General features: G+C 37.7%; 1 protein-coding gene across 3 annotated transcripts in view; it reads left to right on the top strand.

Annotated features, from left to right (window-relative positions):
• Positions 1 to 20,003, top strand: part of mdm1 (Mdm1 nuclear protein) — a 126,894-nt gene that overhangs the window by 63,529 nt on the left and 43,362 nt on the right. For 2 of the 3 annotated variants that reach the window (XM_039769780.1, XM_039769782.1), the window contains 4 exons: positions 72 to 248; positions 16,237 to 16,352; positions 16,495 to 16,594; positions 19,553 to 19,591. In XM_039769780.1, coding sequence (XP_039625714.1) covers positions 72 to 248; positions 16,237 to 16,352; positions 16,495 to 16,594; positions 19,553 to 19,591 — 432 coding nt within the window. The remainder of the gene's footprint in view (positions 1 to 71; positions 249 to 16,236; positions 16,353 to 16,494; positions 16,595 to 19,552; positions 19,592 to 20,003) is intronic. The other variant, XM_039769781.1, reaches the window with a different exon arrangement.

The following is a 20,003-nucleotide window of genomic DNA, read 5'->3' as shown; positions in this document are numbered from 1 at the left end:
GGGCTCTTTGAATAATTGGATTATGTTTTAGTTTTCATATTGTGACTGTTCTTTTGATTTTGCTTTCACAGTTAACTGAAGACCGCAGAAAAGATTACATGGGGGCAAAGCCTAGTGCTGTTGTGAGTGAGACGGAATACACGAAGAGCTTCAAAGGTTCTCCACCTGTGAAAGGTCTGAGGCTTCGCAAAGACATAGAGATAAATGAAGAGATGAACAGCCACCCAGAAAGCATGAAGTTGCCAAAGGTAATAAAAAAACTGTCAGTCAGGCCTTTGTGGCCTGTGATCATATCAATGCACTCCTCAATATGAGTAAGAATGTTTTATTTTTATACTTGTGATTCTTCACTTGCATTGCTCGCAAAGTTGTTACAAACAAAATAGTTTTTAATCTATTATTACTTATGTGTTATCAACAAGGATATAGAAAAGGTCTTTAGGTATTTCTCTAATTAGAGTGACTTGCTCCATAAATTAGCCATTTAGATAAAAGATTAAGCCTTATGATTTATACAGTAGATATCACTACTGTCTTAATTGATTACAATGGCAAGGTGTGTGTAATATGCTGAATTGTATACAGGTTTGCCCCAGTTATTTTATCAGAATAAAGTAGGGACATTCAAGAAACTGAATGTGAAGTTCCATTTACGTAAGGCGTGCAAAAATCAAAGCAGTTGAGACAGATGGTATCTGGGTAACAGGATGGTATTGTGGATAAGGCACTGGACTCTAAATCAAAAGGTGCTGGTTCAATTGCCAATTAATTGTGCCAATTTAAGGAAATATCTTGATGTGCCTTAGCATTCATTGTTTAAAATAATGCTGCCAGTGCTATTCCATGTATTCTGGGAAGCACTTCCGGGCGTTAAAAAGTAGTAATCTGCTTCCCTGACAGTACCTTCTAATGAGACCCAGGGACCCCGAACAGGGCTGCACTTCCAGACTCCAATTCCCAAGCACCCCTGCGGGTTTCCTTTTGGTGTTTTATCATATGAGGACCACTGCTACCTAGCATATGGGGGATGGAATGTCTTTTCCGAATCTCAGCTTTTGCTGGTCCGTTTTATTATTCTGTGTTGATTGGACACAGTTATTTTTCTGCTCCGTTGGCTAATTTTGTTTAGTCGTTACTCTCACCTCCTTTCCAGGAAACCTGTTTTTCCCCTGTCTCAACCAGGATGCCCATTCTCCTACAATGTTTAAAATATATTAACTCGTCATGGAGTTAACCCAGATGGCCTCATTTTTCACCTATACTCCTCTGGTAAATGCCACTGTATATTATAAAAAACATTTGTAAATATCTTGTGCACCATTCCACCACTGAACTCTTTGTGATAGTTCATTCTACTCATGGTGGTGTGCAGCACAAGTGTATTTTCCACATGCTTTAAACAAAGATACAAGAATGTGTGTAAGTTTTATATGTGGCAAAGTGGTTAAAAGACTTGTACCATACACATTTTGCATCTCCTGTTCTGGCTCCCACAGATTTGTACAAATCCCTGAAATGCACATAGAAATTAAAAAATGAACGTGTTTAGACTTGTCCATACACATCAAGGTTATTATAGTTTTGCCTTTATTATATTAGTTTTTATTTCTATAGTTTTTCTGATATTACTAGGAAATTCAATTAAGGTTTAGTTTTCCTTCACCGTGTATTTTTAGTTTTAATTTAGTTTTTATTTCACAAAGACATTTCTATTTTATTTTTATATATACATTAGTTTCAGTTTTAGTCTTAGTAATTATGGTATGGTTAAAGAGCTACTATGGAGTTTAGTTTTGTCGCAATCAGACAGAACTGTACACATAACAGGTTTGGATGTAATACGAGTTTAATGCTAGTGGAAGCTTATAGCACTACATGGTTTACTATCTGGTTTTGTTTTGTCTGATCAAAACAAGCAAAATCAAAACCAGGTACTGAATATGAATAATTTTATACAATTTTATCATTTTTAAAAATATTTTCTATGTCATTTGTGATGAACATATTTGTGCGGACTTTGTATTAGAAATCTCCCATACTGTTCTTTGTTGTTTTCTACCAGCTATATTGATGTCTGATTCCATCTCTGGCACATTAGAACATTAGAACAATCTAGACGAGAACAGGCCATTCAGCCCAACAAAGCTCGCCAGTCCTATCCACTTGTTTCCTCCAAGAAAACATCAAGTCGAGTTTTGAAAGTCCCTAACGTCTTACTGTCTACCACACTACTTGGTAGCTTATTCCAAGTGTCTATCGTTCTTTGTGTAAAGAAAAACTTCCTAATGTTTGTGTGAAATTTACCCTTAACAAGTTTCCAACTGTGTCCCCGTGTTCTTGATGAGCTCATTTTAAAATACCAGTCTCGATCCACTGTACTAATTCCCTTCATAATTTTAAACACTTCAATCATGTCACCTCTTAATCTTCTTTTGCTTAAACTGTAAAGGCTCAGCTCTTTTAATCTTTCCTCATAATTCAACCCCTGTAGACCTGGAATCAGCCTAGTCGCTCTTCTCTGGACCTTTTCTAGTCCTGCTATGTCCTTTTTGTAGCCTGGAGACCAAAACTGCACACAGTACTCAAGATGAGGCCTCACCAGTGCATTATAAAGGTTGAGCATAACCTCCTTGGACTTGTACTCCACAGATCGTGCTATATAACCTAACATTCCGTTAGCCTTCTTAATGGCTTCTGAACACTGTTGGGAAGTTGATAGCTTGGAGTCCACTATGACTCCTAAATCCTTCTCATAAGGTGTACTCTCGATTTTCCGACCGCCCATTGTGTATTCAAACCTAATATTTTTACTTCTTATGTGTAATACTTTACATTTACTGACATTAAATTTCATTTGCCACAAATCTGCCCATGCCTGTATGCTATCCAAGTCCTTCTGTAATGATATAATGGATTCCAAATTATCTGCTAATCTACCTATCTTGGTATCATCTGCAAACTTAACCAGCTTGTTACTTATATTCCTATCTAAATCATTTATATATATTTAAAATAGCAGCGGCCCTAGCACTGACCCCTGTGGAACACCACTCTTAACATCGGCCAGTTCTGATGAGGTTCCTCGCACCATCACCCTCTGCTTCCTGTGTTTGAGCCAATTCTGCACCCATCTAAAAACATCACCCTGAACTCCCACTTCTTTTAACTTGATGCCCAACCTCTCATGTGGCACCTTATCAAATGCTTTCTGAAAGTCCAGATAAATAATATCATAAGCTCCACTTTGATCGTATCCTTTTGTTGCCTCCTCATAGAATTCCAACATGTTAGTAAAACACAACCTCCCTCTTCTGAACCCATGCTGACTGTTTAGAATAACTGCTGTCCTTGCCATGTGTTGCTCAATCTTATCCTTAATAATTCCTTCCATTAATTTTCCTGTGATGCTTGTTAAGCTTACTGGCCTATAGTTGCTTGGATCTGCCCTGTCACCCTTTTTATATAATGGGATGATATTTGCAATTTTCCAGTCCTTTGGAATCTCTCCAGTGCACAGAGACTTCCTAAAAATATGTGTCAAGGGCTTATATATGTACTCACTAGCCTCCTTAAGAACACGAGGATAAATATTATCTGGGCCTGGTGATTTGTTTGATTTCAATATATATACAATTTATAGACAAGTTTGTCACTTGCAGGCCTGAAATGATATCAAAAATCACAAAACGGATTCTATTGTGTTCTGACAGGTATGATCATGAAAATCATGGGGGCTTTGGAAGAACCAGGCTCTTAGGCTTGAATCAGTGTGTGACCCCACCTAGCTCTATTGAGGGAAATAAAGAAAAACAAGCATGTAGTGTCAAGGTTAGGGGTAGTTAGACTTGAGTAAGAGCAGGTAATAGGAGTATGGAGAGCCACGAAACAACAGAAACAGCATCTGAGATTAGGAGCAATATATATACTTTCTAAACTCACTTATTCAGAGCAAGATTGCAGGAACCTGGAGCCTATCTAAGCAGCTTTGGATGCAAGACAGGAAAAATCCCTGGACAGGGTGCCAGGCAATTGCAACAACATTATATGCAATATGTCTGACATTACTGCTGTTAAGAACAAAAAGAATATGATATTTTAACTATCTATTTTTAGAGAGAAAGAGAGAGACTGAAAAGAGGGAGACAAATATTTTAAAACATGATTCTGCCACAGGGTTATTTTCACAATATGTATTTTGAGCTGTGAATGTAAAACTAAAAAAGTTAAATTAATAAATACACATTAGTAGGTGGAGTTTTTCACTAGTAGGCAGACTGTCTTCATCTATCTACCTGTAGGTCAGTAGAGACATTGCCTACTCGGGGAATTTTACAAGGTTTGTATTGATTCTTTGTTAAACAACCTTTTTTAAAGCAAAAGTGATTGTTCAGCAACAGTATGCTGATCTTGTATGTTGACTGTCGGTTTCTCTAGATGCAGTTCATCATAATGGACATCCAACTCATGCAGCCTGGAACTTAGTTTAGTGTGTGCTGCTGAATATATTGCTGTGTACATGCTTAATCTTGGACTCAGTCAGAATTACAGCTAACATGTCATCATTTATGAGCAGACTGAAATTCTGTAAGAGATTATCTGTATCTAAGACCTCTCTCTAGAGCCCTGGATATGCAGTGGATGGCAGCTTTGAAAGTTGACAAGCATATTCAAAACAAAATCATCACCTTGGTATGCTTCACTAACACTTAGATCAGAATTTATCATGCTGTCACTATTTGCTCCTGAAGAACTGTCATTATTATCACATAGTAAATCGCTTTCTTTGTCACACGCTTTACGCACCCGTATTCCGCTTGCACTTTTGCCGCAAATGCTGTGTCAACACCTGCCCTCAGTCACCATCTATCATTCACTGGATTTATATGTGGGCAGCGCGTGGTGGATGACTTTCTGTTTGAGTTAAAAGTTACAAAGGTGGGATAGCTATTTTATTTATTTCTTTATATAATTTATAATATATAATATTATATACTAGCAAAATACCCGCGCTTTGCAGCGGCGAAGTACTGCCTTAAAATTTTTATTAAGAAGAAAATTAAACCTTTTTAAACTGAGGGAAAATATACCAATAATTATTTGTTAAGGATCTCTTTGTATACCACATTGTGAGTTCGACCCTCCGGTTGTAATATGACCAAGCTGTGTGCTGAGCTTACTCTTGAGCATGCAACGTTCAGTTGGCCATGTGAAAAACAATCTTATCTGAAATCTCACAGCTTGGATTGCTGCTGTCATAATTGGTTTGAGTTTCATGGTTTGTTTCAATTACGACAGTATTTGCAGGACTTGTTGTGTTGAAGTGACATTCTGCATCTGTCAAGTGTTGTAAGCATACAACCGGTTTCATGGATAAATTTACATCCAGCTTTTGAGAGTTTAAACATTCATAAACATCAAAGTGTCCACTACTGAAATTGTCACCTGTGAATCTAAGATGTTTAAGAGGCATTGGCAGTTGTCAAAAGGTGTAAAATATTTGGCCATTTCGGTACACTTGAAAGCAACAGCCGAACAATTCGGCGACAGCCATCAACTCACACGCAGAACCATAGGTGAAGGGCTTAAGCATTTCACTCTTATAGTGCTCCTGTGTAGTATAATTCTCTCCTGTACCGTCATCAGTCCACACCTTGAACCTGTCCCAGTCTTTCAATACATAAGACACAATGTTCCTCCGGATATCAAGAGTGAGCCTGATATGGCCGTGCAATATGTAACAAAGAGAATGGAAAAGGCAAGTGCCATCTCCGGGCATGGAAGCCACTCGGTAAGTGTCAGTTCTTTGATCGATGGTGATCACCTCGATGGACATGTTAATGGTGGTATGGATGGAATGATAAAGGAAATGGATACCTGAACAATGTAAAGTAAGTCTAAAATACCTACACAATAACTATAATCGTAATAAATGAACAATAAAACAGCGGAGAAGCCGTGGATTAAATAAAAAGGCTGTAGTTATCAGCAGGGAGACGTGAATCCCGTGGCGAAGCAAGGAAGGGAATGTAGAGACCGGGGCGATATAGGCTGGCAGCCAACAGCGTGGGAGGCATGGGGATAGGGGACCCAACGCTGACTCACACGGTGACTGAGCTGCAGGCTATGGACGTATATATGTACGTAAGTAGGATTCAGTTAGCGTTGGGAACCCATGTACCAAATTTCTTGAAGATGGGCCCATAAGTACCAAACACCGTTCAAAAATTCAATATGATGGCTGACAGTGGCATCATACCACCGAAATAAGTACATACATTGGTTTCAGTTAGCGCAGGGAAGCCGCCTACCAAATTTCGTGAAGATGGGGCCATAAATAAGAAAGTTCAACATGGCGGACGTTGTCGACCGTTACTCGTAGAATTTCGAAATGAAACCTGCTTAACTGTTGTAAGTAAGCTGTAAGGAATGAGCATGCCAAATTTCAGCCTTCTACCTACACAGGAAGTTGTAGAATTAGTGACGTTGGAAAGTTCACAGTGGCGTCATACCACCGAAATAAGTACGCACATCGGTTTCGGTTAGTGCAGGGATGCCGCTTACCAAATTTCGTGAAGATGGGGCCATAAATAAGAAAGTTCAACATGGAGGACATTGTTGACAATTTCGAAATGAAACCTGCTTAACTTTTTTTTAAGTAAGCTGTAAGTAATAAGCCTGCCAAATGTCAGCCTTCTACCTACACGGGAAGTTGGAGAATTAGTGATGAGTGAGTGAGTGAGGGCTATAATATTTGATTTTATTGTAATCCCACAACATTCAATACAAATAGATACATTTTTACGAAAATAGGATTGAAAGCAAATCAACTCCCACCCCTGAGAAAGAGAGCATGGCAACAGAGTAAATCTTAAAAGCTAGTACAAATAAGTAAATAGATGAATTAATAAGTGAATAAAGATAAATGGAGAAGAAAAAGAAATGGGGAGAGAATCTTCTTTCTCAGTGCTTTAAAAGCTTATTCTAAAATGTTATTGATTAGATCCTGCCAGGTTTTGAAAAAGTTCTGCACAGATCCTCTAATTGAAAATTTTATTTTTATCCAATTTCAAATAGAATATAACATCGGTTGCCTACTGACTTAGAACAGGAGAGTTAGGATTCTTCCAGTTGAGCAATATTAAGTCTACATGTCAATAGTGTAGTAAAGGCAGTTACAGTTTGTTTGTCCTTCTCCACTTTAAGCCCATCTGGGAGTATACCAAACACAGCTGTTAATGGGTTAGGAGGGATTGTGATTTTGGTCCAGAATGATGTTAATTTGGTGCAGACCCATAACATTTGACCCAGTGAGGCTAGAACTTGATTGCAGCATTTGCAGGTTGGATCTTTCCCTGGAAACATTTTGGACAATTTTAAACGAGACAGATCTGCTTGATTACTGTGTATAATTTTGAGTTGAATAATTGTATGCTTTGCACATATGGAGCTCGAGTGAATTCTTTTCATTGCTACCTTCCACTCCTTTTCTGAGATGTTGAGTGAGAGATCCTTTTCCCACTGTCCTCTTGGACAGGGAGGGAGGGACTGTAAAATGGTTTTATATATTGCAGAAATGCTTTCTGAGTCCTCGAAACTGAGTAATATTTTTTCCAGCATAGAGGGAGGTGGGAGGTGAGGAAAATTGGTCAGGTTCCTGTTTAACAAAGTTTCTAATTTGAAGGTAGTGAAAGAAATGTGTTGCTGGAAAGTTAAATTTGGAATGTAATTGTTCATAGGATGCAAAGACATTGTCTATGTACAGTTCTCTAAGAGATTTAATCCCAGATGTTTTCCAAATATTAAAAACTGCATATGTTTGTGAGAGTGGAAAAGGGTGGTTCTCGTGCAGAGGTGCCACAGATAAAAGCTTCTCTATCTAAAAATATTGCCTACATTGGTTCCATATCCTGATTGAGTGAGGCACAATTGGGTTGTTAGTAGATTGGCAATAACTTGCATTTATTGGGGCACAGAGCATGGAATATAAAGAAGTACTGCAGGATTTTATTTCTATTGTGGACCAAGCCTGTGTATGTTCATCTATTTGTGTCCATGTTCACGTTTTTATAGTTTGTATGTTTGCTGCCCAGTGTGGGGAACAGCCTGAACACAGACAGGTAGACATGATGGTTTCACCACACACACACACACACACACGTTTATTCACAATATTTACATAGTCCATAAGTGCATTAACCCAGTGCCACAGCACCAATCACCCCTTAAATTCAGGCCTTCTCACTATGCCTTTCTGTTTGGTCCGCCTCCACTGCTCTCCTCCGAGCTCTCGTCCTTCTCCTCACCTGACTCCAGCCATCGAATGAAGGGAGGCGGCCCCTTTTATAATCACCCGGATGTGCTCCAGGTATTCCCGGCAATCTTTCACCGACACGCACCACTTGTCCGCGTGTGGTGGAAGTGCTGAGGTCCAGGGTCTCCAAGGCACTGGGGCGCCCCCTGGCGGTGACCACAAGCCCCTACAGAGTGGAGCTTCAAAGCTCTGTACCCGTGGTCCTGATAGCAACTAGGGTGGTCGCCCCCACGTGGTCTGAGGTGGACGTATGCCCTCTTCTGGTCCTCCAAGGTGTCCCGGCCGGGTCATCACCCCAGGCAACCGCCACACCAGTAATAAAATTAAAAGTTAGGTAGAGGCATGCCACCATCTGCCTTCGGTTGTTGTAGGGTTGCTCTTTGGCTATGTAGATGTTTTGAATTACAAATAAATGAGGTTATGGTTCAATATAATTTCTTAAATGATTTATTGATGTATATTGGAATGTTTTGAAATAAGAAGAGAAGCTTAGGAAGGATATTCATGTTAACAATGTTAATTCTTCCAGCTAAAGTGAGATGAAGGGTTGACCATCTATGCAAGTCTTGGTTAATATTTTCCATACAGACAGCAAAATTTTGTTGATAAAGAGTTTTACGTTTACTTGTGATGTTTACCCCTAGGTATTTAAACTGATCTGCAATGATAAAAGGGAAGGTGTCCAATCTAATATTGCACGCTTGAGAATTCACTGGAAAGAACACACTTTTATTCAAATTAATTCTGTGACCAGAAATCTTTTGAAATGCTGTTAGTGCTGTTAGGACTGCAGACACAGTATTTTGTGGGTCTGATACATACACTACCATATCATCTGCATATAGAGAAAATTTTTGTTCAGGTCCTTCTCTGATAATCCCCTTTATCTCATAAGCATTTCGACAGTGAACTGCCAGTGGCTCAATGGTGAATGCGAAAAGTAATGGTGACAAGGGGCATCTTTATCTGGTACCACGTTCTAGTTTAAAGTAGTCTGAATTAATGTTAACACAAACTGAAGCTTCTCTGGATTGGTATACAGTAGTTTGATCCATGCACAAGTGTTCGACCCAAACCCAAATTTCTCTAATGTAGTGAAAAGGTAGTTCCTTTCAATCATATCAAATGCTTTTTCTGCATCCAATGATGATAGTATCTCTGGGGTGTTTGATTGTGCGGGTGACTATATTACATTACATAGGAGTCGAAGATTGGAAGCAAAGTTTCGGCCTTTAATAAATCCAGTTTGATTTTGGGATGTTACAGAAGGCAGCACTTTCTCCATCTTTCTAGTTAGGACTTTGGAGAGCATCTTAACATCATTATTCACTAGTGAAATTGATCTGTATGGTGCACATTGTAATAAGTCCTTCTTTTGTTTAGGAAAGATGGTGATTAATGCTTGGTGAAAAGTTTGAGGTAGCATTTGATTGTCTCTAGCTTCTGTGAATGTTGCTAATAAAAGGGGAGCTAACTGAGACAAGAGTTTCTTTTAAAAATCAACAGTGTAGCCATCGGGGCCTGCTGCTTTCCCACTCAAGTGACTTTTATAGCATCTAGTAATAAGGTTTATCCAATTCCTCTGCACTGAGAGTAGGGGTGGGCGGTATGACCAAAATTCTATATCACGGTATTTTTGTAAGTTATCCCTGTTTCACGGTATTCAACAGTATTTTTTTCCCATACATGAGTGAATGTTAACCAAATTTTCCACTGCAATTACTGCAGTAGACTGCCTAAGAACAACCTATTCCTCTGTAATGAGCATTGTACATTATACAAAAAAACATTTTAATGTGCACACAAGTATTAATACAGGTTTACATGGCCCCATAAAGTGATAGTTTTCAAGGGGCTGGCACTAATGAAGAGAAGAAATCGCATCACATGACAGATGCAGTCAAAATATAGAACCTTTTTATTGAACAAATTTTGCAAAAACATAAACTATAATTTGGACAACATATTTTCAACCATCCAAAGAGGCATTTAGACTTAGTAAAATATCCAGAGGTGCTTGTCAAAAGTTGTATTGCACTGAAAAAGTCTTAGAAAAGGAATAAATAGTAAATATTTTTTGTAAACCAACTACACTATCTGTTAATGTTACCAATCTCTGGCCACTGACACGTTAAAGTGACTTTTTAAACAACTTTACTAATCATTAAACTGCATAATATTTAAACTAATAAATAACAACAATTAAATGAATAATAGTGCAACTTCCAGTAATAATACTATTACTTCAAAACTTCAAGCCCAGGTACCTTACACAGTATTCACCAAAATAAAATAAAACAAATGCAACTTGGTGATGACATCTTCACCAACTGAACCGTCATTAAGGCAAATTGCATTAATATGGACCTTGCTTCAAGCTAAGCTATATACATAAATAATAAAAGTGCGACTTGCATTTATAATGCTATTTGTGGTATAGCGGGTCCGTGGCTAAAAAAAAAAAAGGTCTGTTTTTAAATCCAGTTCTCCGTGTTCGTCTCCGTGGGTACGCTTGCATGACCGATGAGGTGATTAGGCAAGTTGCACCCAATCGTTCTCTATTGCTTCATCGGCTAACTGTGGCATGTGAATAAGGCGCTGCACCCATGGAGACGTATATTTATGGGCTGGCAGGATAGGGGGAAGCATAAAAGAAAAGATCGAACACGAGGAGGTTAAAGAAGGGAAAAGGCAGCCATGGGAGATGATCCAGACACCAGGAAGGTGAAGGCAGCAATAGCTGGGGCAATCTAGGGGCCGGTTCATCCCACTGACTTAAGCGTGTAGAGGACATCTGAGGAGTGTCTGAGTGAGCGCGAAGGAAGACAGGAGGTGTGCCAATCTCGGACAGTCTGGCTGTGCAGTGTGGCGGCAGCCAAGACAGTAGTTGGCAGAAAGCAGTTTGTGCTGCAAAGGGCTCCACCAGCAACGCCCGTAAAGGGTGAGCACTTGCAGACAGGAGGTGGTGTGCTGGAATCGGGCAAGGAGGGAGACTAAATTTTAACCTCTATTTTAACGGATTTATTTATTATAGATTTTATCCCCACGTTTCACTAGTTTTATGGATTTGCTATTTATTTGGGTACTGTATTTTTCTGAACACTGCACAATGGACACTTTTGGTTTTACTTTTGACTGTTTTTAACAAAAGCACTTGAGCACTTTCCACCATCCCATGACTTCAATGAGATTTCTCAGCTCATCTTGGTCATAACTATCGACGGTGTTGGTTCAACAGATTCTCATGTGGGAAGAGGGAGTCTCTAGGGAACCGGCATTGTCACACTATTACACAGTAACCAGGTACATTACACAGTATTGGAAAAAAATAAAAATAAAACAAGTACAACTTGCCTTGCAGTATTATCCAGTAGTCTAGAAACAGTATTCAGACATTTGAACATAATGGTCCGCATCCGAACTTTTAAAACCAAAGTATCTTTAGACAACAGACATGGCACCTTTTTTTCGTCAAAAGTTCTTCTGTGTCATCATGTTCAACTTTATCATCTGCTACAGTTCCGTATAGAAATGTTCTCCGTCCATTTTCACTGCTCAATACCTCCACTAACAAATGTACTCTGCTGCATTCCTGTTTAGAGGTGCAGCAGTGAAAAAGGTGCCCCCTTAAACAGTTTCCCGCTGCGCCACATTTTGAACGTTGTTTAGGCTATTTAAACCGGTGTTCCGGTATAAGAAAAATCCATATCATAACAAAAATAAACATTTTTTGCTATGAACCGGTATACTGCCCAGCACTAACTGAGAGTATCTATTTGTGGTATCTGTAATGCATCTAGAAATGCATTAGATAGTGTCTTGTCTTCTTTAAACTCAGAAGAATATAAGGACTTATAATAGTCTAAATCTTAAATGTGTGCATTATGTTTTTATGGTCAATGATTTTGTCTCCGTTGGTGTTGGTGATTGCTGGGATTGTATTGCGAACTTCTTGCTTATGGATTTGTTGAGCTAAGAGCTTATTAGCTTTCTCTCCATATTCATAGTAATGATATCTTGATTTAAAAATGAGTTGTTAAGATGTTGAGTTCTGAATGCAGAGCCTGTCTTTTCCTATGACGAGCCTCACTTGGACACCTGGCATGTTCTTGATCTATTCTAGCAATTTTGGTGGTTCGCTCTGACACCTTTTTGGTTTCAAATTTATTTCTGTGGGAAAGATATGAGATAATCTGTCCTTTTAAGAAGACCTTGAGGGTTTCCCACAGGGCTATGGAGTTGGTAGATGAATTCTTAGACCCAAACTCTGACTCCTTAGTTTCCAGTACTTCTGACTCTGACTCTGCTGTATTTAATATGTTTAATATGTTTGTTATCAAGCTCTTCCATTCCAAGAAAAATTTACTGGGTGTTAAATATTCATATTACAACCTCTTGGTGACAGTAAAGGGGTAAGAAAGTAGACTTTCTAGTTCTTTTGCTTGTGCCCACTGGTTTTCAGTTAATAAACACTTACCATCAAATAAGTGCTCCCCCAGCATGTTGTTTGATACAAAATGGCTCATTTTCCTGCATGTCTTTCCAAAATGGCATATGTTTTATGGGCCCTGGCTGCAACAGTTACTTGCCTTAATTTGCCAATTAGAGTAGCTGCATGCCAATCTTTCAATCCATCTGTTATTACAAGTTGCAAAGTATGAACAGCACAATGCATATGTCGAATAGTAGTAAGCTTCGATGTTTCTTTAGAAATGTTATCCAAAATATTCTCTGCGGTTTCACTTTCTCCATTACTTGCAGAACTGTCTTCCTCTAATATCTGTTTGTCACTTTCTTCATCTATTTTATTCATTTTCTCTATTGTGCTTAAAATATTAGAAGCATTATCTGTCACAATACATAGAATAAGTTCCTTTTTAATTTCAAAATCTTCTAGAACAGGTGGTGTGCAAAGTTATGCTAAAGTTCAGCCCTGGGTGGGAGCATATGTGGAGAGTGCAGATAGAACCCCTGAACACACATCAGGCCATAGCACCCACCTACATCATTGCACTTGTTTACATTCAAATGAACTTGTTAAACACATTATATCTGAAATAGAATGAAAACACTTTTTCTAATGTACCATAATCCAGATTATAATATGTGAATGTCTGGTTGTATAATAGCTCAGCTGAACTTCACACTAGTAGTGCACACAGCTGTGCACTGGGCTTTATTCTTACATCAGAGAAGTACTTAATTATGAATATTGTTTGTGAAATGGGACATTTGAACTTGCTGCATTTTAATAAAAAAAAAAACAATTTAAATTTTTTAGGAGTCGGTACATTTTTGCCGACTCCAGGTACCCAAAATTGTCTCCGACTCCTCAACTTCGACTCCACAGCCCTGGTTTCCCAGAGTATTCCTGCAGAGAATACTGAGGATGTATTTGTCTCTAGAAAAAAAAGGATTTGTTTGGATATAAATTCTGTACAGGTCTCGTCTGCTAATATAAGTGAGTTAATTTGCCATCTACGAGATGAGTATGTGGGGCATAATGATTTTAGCTCCAAAATCAGAAGGGCATGGTCAGAAATAACAATAGCGTCGTACTTGCAAGATTTAATTGTAGGCAAGAAATTGTTATCTACAAAGAAATAATTAATTCTTGAGTAGCAATTATGCACTGGTGAGTTAAAGGAATATGTTCTTGAGTTTGGGTTTAGAAATCTCCAGGGGTCTGATAAGTTGTGGTCAGTTACAAACTGTGTAATTGTCTTTGCAGTGTTAGATTTCATCACCCCTGTGACAGGAGACCTATCTAGGTCCCCAGCCATTATAATTTTATGAGTGTTCACATTGGGAATGGATGCAAATACATTCTGGATGAAGTCCCTGTCATCCACATTGGGTGTATAAACCTTTATCAAAATCACTTTACAGTTAAATAAATTACCCATGACAATCACATATCTCCCTTCAGGATCAGATACTACATCTGATACTACAAATGAGACTGTTCTATGTGTAAGATTTCCCACACCTCTAGTTTTCTTTGTAAAGCTGGAATGGAACATTTGGCCAGTCCAGTCTTTTTGCCGCCAAAATTGGTCCTTGCTTAGTAAGTGGGCCTCCTGTAAAAATACTATTTTAGCGTTTAGACCTGTTAGGTGAGAAAATACTTTCTTTCTCTTTAATTCGTGATTTAGGCCTTTAATATTCCAGCTCACAAAGTTAACTGTCCTGTCTTCGAGACATTGATTCTGAGTTTTTGATGTCATTTTGTAGTCTTAACTGGAAGTGAGACAGCTTTGACCTTAATTTCCAATTTTCCCAGGAGTTATTGCCATGAAGCCTATTGTTACATTGGCAGTTATCATTATAAGGATTAAAGGATAGATTAGAGATAGCTTGCTTTCTTTCTTTCACCCCTTAGTCCCCCCACTCCCCTATTTTGCCTCCCCATGTGAAGCTGGATCCCACTTCACAAAGTCCCAGTCCTCTGACATACCGAGAGACAGAGCACGTCCAAAATAAAACAAGCCCCTCAGCAGCGGCGTATGAAGATTAAAATTGAGATATTTATTGCAGATACAGTCCAAATACTATAAGCATAAAACATACTTGAAATAGTAATACTTGAAATACTTGAAATTAACAATACTTTAAATACTTGAAATTTCAACATACTTGAAATAGTAAGGTAGTAAACCCAGGGTATGGTGTAAAAAAGTGGCCCTGGATAAGCATAGCAAACCCTAATACAATAATAACAATAAACCAAAGGTATGATGTTAAACAGCCTCTTTAGAAGAGTTTAAAAAAGAAGGAAAAGTTACTAATTAAATTTCTTCCACACATACATACATATACATATATAATTGTAATTAAAACATAAACAGAAAGTGTCCGAGAAAGGAAAAGGATGTATAATTACAGTGCCAGTATCATTGCAAGCGGATCAGACAGCTGGTAATATCTTCTTTGCCATGCCATGACAGGATGTGACTCACGATCGTATTTCAAAAAATTGTCGGGATCAGCTTTCTTAATTCTTTTTCTGCTTCCTCTGTAGTGATAAAGATGTAATGCTTGTCTTGAATATCCACTTTCAGTTTGGCATGATACAGGAGGCTGTATCTGATCTCGGCTTTCCGTAAGCGCTGTTTAATGTTATAAAAGTGGTACGTTTAGCAGCTATTGAGGGTGAGAAATCAGGGAAAATATGAATGTGGTTATTTTCAAATATAATCTCTTGTTTCTGTCTGAGAAGTGACATTACATTAAATTTACAGTAGATTGTGATTTTTCAAAATGCACAAGAAAAGTCCTAGGTTTAGAAGTAGTTGGTACCCGTATACAGTAAGCTGCTGCTATCTTGGTGTCCTCTCCAATTATTTTTGAGAATAGTTCAGCTACGAATTTCACTGGGTTAGGACTTTCATGATTCCTAGGTAGACCTTCAATTCTAATATTATTCCTTCTGCATCCATCTTCCAGAGCAGCAAGCCTGTCTCCAAGTTTTTTGCATTCGGAATTCACAGCCTTTGCTTTCCCGTCGGCAATGGATACCAGATATTCGGCTGTTTCAATTTGAGTCGTAAATGTTTGCATAACTTCTTTCAACTGATCACCAAGTCCTCTCAGTTTTCTCTCAAATTTTGACTCATTTTCCTGAATGTGTTCCTCATTTTTTCCAGCATACCTTTTAAAGGCTGCCTCAAAACAATTATATATACATGTTTTTCCAAGTCTTTATTATCCTGCGGCAGCTACAGCTTCTTGTTTATCTTGAGCATACCATTTATTTATTTCTTTTATTTTCTTGAGCTCAGCGATCATTACCTTCAGTTCGTAAAATCTATTGTACTAATTTTGTTTTTTTCCAAAGAACATACTAGTGGTCTTCTATTTACCAGTTATCAAGAGTTGTTTTTTTTTATTTGTCTGATGACTTCTTTCATTGTTGTAAATTTCAGAGTACAAAAAAATGTGAACATTCCCCTAAAGAAGATGATTCTCCACTGGTTCCTGAAAAACAAATTCTTAAAGTTCAGAATCCTCAGAAGCCTTTCTTTCCACATCGAAGTCGCAGGTTGGTAATGGGCAATGAACTGATGTATCTCCATTGACAGTAGAATTCTGAAGGTTCGGTGGGCAAAGCTTCTTTACATGTTTGAAGCAGACTTAATGTATTTTTGTAATAAATACATAGTTCTTTCTGAATTTTCTTACAGTAGGCGTATGAAATCTGAATACAATGACAATTTCCGTTCTCCAACGGACTACTGCTATAGCAAGGGAGCCTGGAGGAAACATACTCATCATCGTGGAGAGGTGTGTGGATGTTTTTGTTATGAAAGCATCAGTATCAGTGAATTGAAAAGTGTGATATATTTGTTGCGTTGGGGACAGATAGGTTGCAGTGTAGCAAAGTTATATTAACAGTATATTATTTGAATTAGTAATTAATTGTTCCTACAGCAACCTCCATATCTGTGTTTGTCTGTACAGCTTGTTGAAACTTGGCACACTTGTTCTCAAAGGAAATTTGACATGAAAGTCAAATTTTTGCTGAGATATGTTGAATATAGGGTGTTGCACAATAAATAAAAATCTCACATTCAGAGGCATTGGCTAATTTGTAAATCTATCTTAAAATTGAGAGATTTTCTGATCAGAGCTGTAAAGTTGTTTGAAAAAGTAGCTGCGAATATACTGCTAACCCGGGTAAGATTGAGAATCTTATTCAGGCCGCTGATCCCAAGTCTAACCCAGGCCACACAATATACATCAGTGTTCTTGTACAGGCACAGACTCAAAGCCAACAAACACCATTTTGTCTTGGAATTTTTTATTAGTGAGGTGACAGTAGATTCAGATTTTACACATACATTTCATTCTTAAATATTAGTCTCAAGACCTCAGATAAAGTGTGGAACAACACTTCATAAATAAATAAACCTTGTAGTTCTGTAATATTTATATCAAAACAAATGTGCAAAAAGCACTGAAGCACAAAAAGTAGTTGTCAGTGGAATCCGCAGTGCATAGATTATGTTTGCAATTTCAACTGTGAGTCTGTAATCTACACAGCCTTTGTCAGTGTCTGGACGGTAATGCTGAATACTCTTTGCACAAAGTTTGTAGTGTTGGTCAAAAAAGACCACTTTAAATTTTTTCAATAGACAAAAGACTCAAACATGTCACAGACTTATGGACATTGACACTATACTATGCATGAGGAAACTCACACTCTACGAAATGTTTGTCGGGTAGTACCGGAATGGTTACAAGGTGTCCCCTTTCTAGCATAGCTTGCAGGTCATTTTCAGTAAATTTGTTCTATAGTAGACTGCAAGAACATGCAAGAGGGTATTCAAAGTTTCATGAGTTTAGCTGTACAACCATCCATACAGGATCTTTAAGAGGTGATGCCTTAAGAAAACCCTGTCCATCATGACAGACCCACATACTTCTGCAACAAGCTGTTTGAGCCCCTCCATATCTCCATTCAAATCACTCAATATCTTACACCAGAGTCTGCATTATCTATATCTATTATTTATAATTTATTTATTATATTACATATCCATCCATCCATCCATTTTCTAACCCACTGAATCCGAACACAGGGTCACGGGGTCTGCCGGAGCCAATCCCAGCCAACACAGGGCACAAGGCAGGAACCAATCCTGGGCAGGGTGCCAACCCACCGCAGGTATTACATATCTATTGACTATATTTATGTATCTAAATTGCAAATACCATACATTGCATCAATGTTCATATTGCTAACTACACGTCAATATTGCTGCTACTTCTTTGTCTTGTCTTTGCACAGTATCTTTGTGTTTTAATTTTAAATTAAAATTTTAATTCTGTTTTTAATTTATTATTTGCATGTCATGTTACACTGTGGACCCTGAGCTTCACAATTTCGTCTATCTTTATAATTTTATAGGCGAAATAGTGGCTCTGAGGCTAGGGAGCTGCACTGGCAATCGGAAGGTTGCCGGTTCGAATCCTGTAAATGCCAATATGGACTCTGCTCTTTTGGGCCCTTGAGCAAGGCCCTTAACCTGCAATTACTAAGCGCTTTGAGTAGTGAGAAAAGTGCTATATAAATGCAAAGAATTATTGTATATGGTTGAGTTGACAATAAAGTTCACTTTGACTTTGTTTGGTTTCTACCACAGGCCATTAAAACATTAACTCCTAAGACATCTCCTGTTTGACTTGTGACTAGCAATTTATTATGCAATTTACCTGTACATTCGTTGAGTTTACATTATCAATGCATTTTTATAATTCTTAATTAATTTTAATTTTATAATTCTTTGTTTTTCTTGGCTCTGGTAATTATTTTTGTCCACTGTAAGTAGAACACAAGTATGATAATGGTAAGAACTTGATTAGTAGTTGTCTTAAAGGTGACTAATGCAGTCAGCATGTTACTTCTGACTACCCTGCCTTTTTAGTTAACTTTCTATGAAAGATGATGGCTGGGGGAAGAGAGAATAAAGCAACATAAATGCTTTAGTCCTCTGTCTCTATATAAAAAGTTATGTGCAGGCTGAAGTAAGAGCTAGTAACATGATGCTGGACACAGTTAAATTTCCAAGGTGGCGTTAAAATAGCTGTTTCCACAAATTGCTAATTTCCTCTCAAAAAATCCATTAAGCAAAACCAAGGATGCTCATTGTTAATTGTGCTAGTAGCAAGCAACATAGAAACATAATGTCAATGTTTTGATGGCATTTGAAATTTTATATAGTATCCTTCAGGGTAAAGTTGAATCTTTTAAATATTTTTAAAATCTGGGGTAACTTTGTTTACATTCTGTTTCAGCAATATTTTTAAAACACACTTCTGCATTTAACAGGAGGTTTTACTGTTAAAACAATACGTTTTGTGAAAGGAGTGTTAATAGTTATTTCTTGGTCGTGATAAAATAGCAACTCTTGCCAACCTGCTCCATTAAAAAAAATCACTAGAAAGGATATCCCAACATAAAGCTCATACATATGGTGCAGCCATATTGTTATCATGCAGAAATTTTGTAATTCCTAAGCAAATGCTTGAATATCTGTTATCCAAGTGAATACAAAAAGAGAAACTGATTCAGTGCTTTTTTTGTGTTGTGTGCTTGACCCAGTTAATAGTGATGCCATTTTCTGCATTTACTGCTGAAAATATTAATGGTCTAAATGCATTTGTTTATTTTTAAATCAGACCTCTATTGAGTTACGTGATATTTAAGTTAAATGTAATTAATTTTTCCCTTCCTTTCAGGGTTGTCAATTACCCCTTAATCACTTTTGGTACAATGAGGTAAATGTGTATGTGTGCTTTTTTGTGAATGTGACTGTTCAGTTTTATAACCTTCACTCATCAAAAAGACAAAAATGCACAATGTTGCTTTTTACTGTTTGTGGCTGTTCCCACTGTACTAATATTTTTATTCCTTTGCATGTTTGTTCTTTGCTTTTATGTATGTTCCTTAAATTTAATTACATATGTGTTGTGTGTTTGTTCTAGCAGAGTATCATGACTGTGTAATGTTGAACTTTCTTTTTTTTTTTATTTAAGCCTACATGACTGAGGTGGTGTCTCCTGCTTGTTACACAATGTATTTGTAGTTCAAATTCAACTAAAGTACAGTATATTATTTGATGCATAATTTTATTCATTACTATCAAACTGTTTTCTATACAAAACACTCAGTAACTCGAAATTTAATAAA

Source organism: Polypterus senegalus, chromosome 11 (genome assembly GCF_016835505.1).
Source record: "Polypterus senegalus isolate Bchr_013 chromosome 11, ASM1683550v1, whole genome shotgun sequence".
NCBI classification, from domain to species: domain Eukaryota; kingdom Metazoa; phylum Chordata; class Cladistia; order Polypteriformes; family Polypteridae; genus Polypterus; species Polypterus senegalus.
This window is presented reverse-complemented; position numbering and strand designations above follow the sequence as displayed.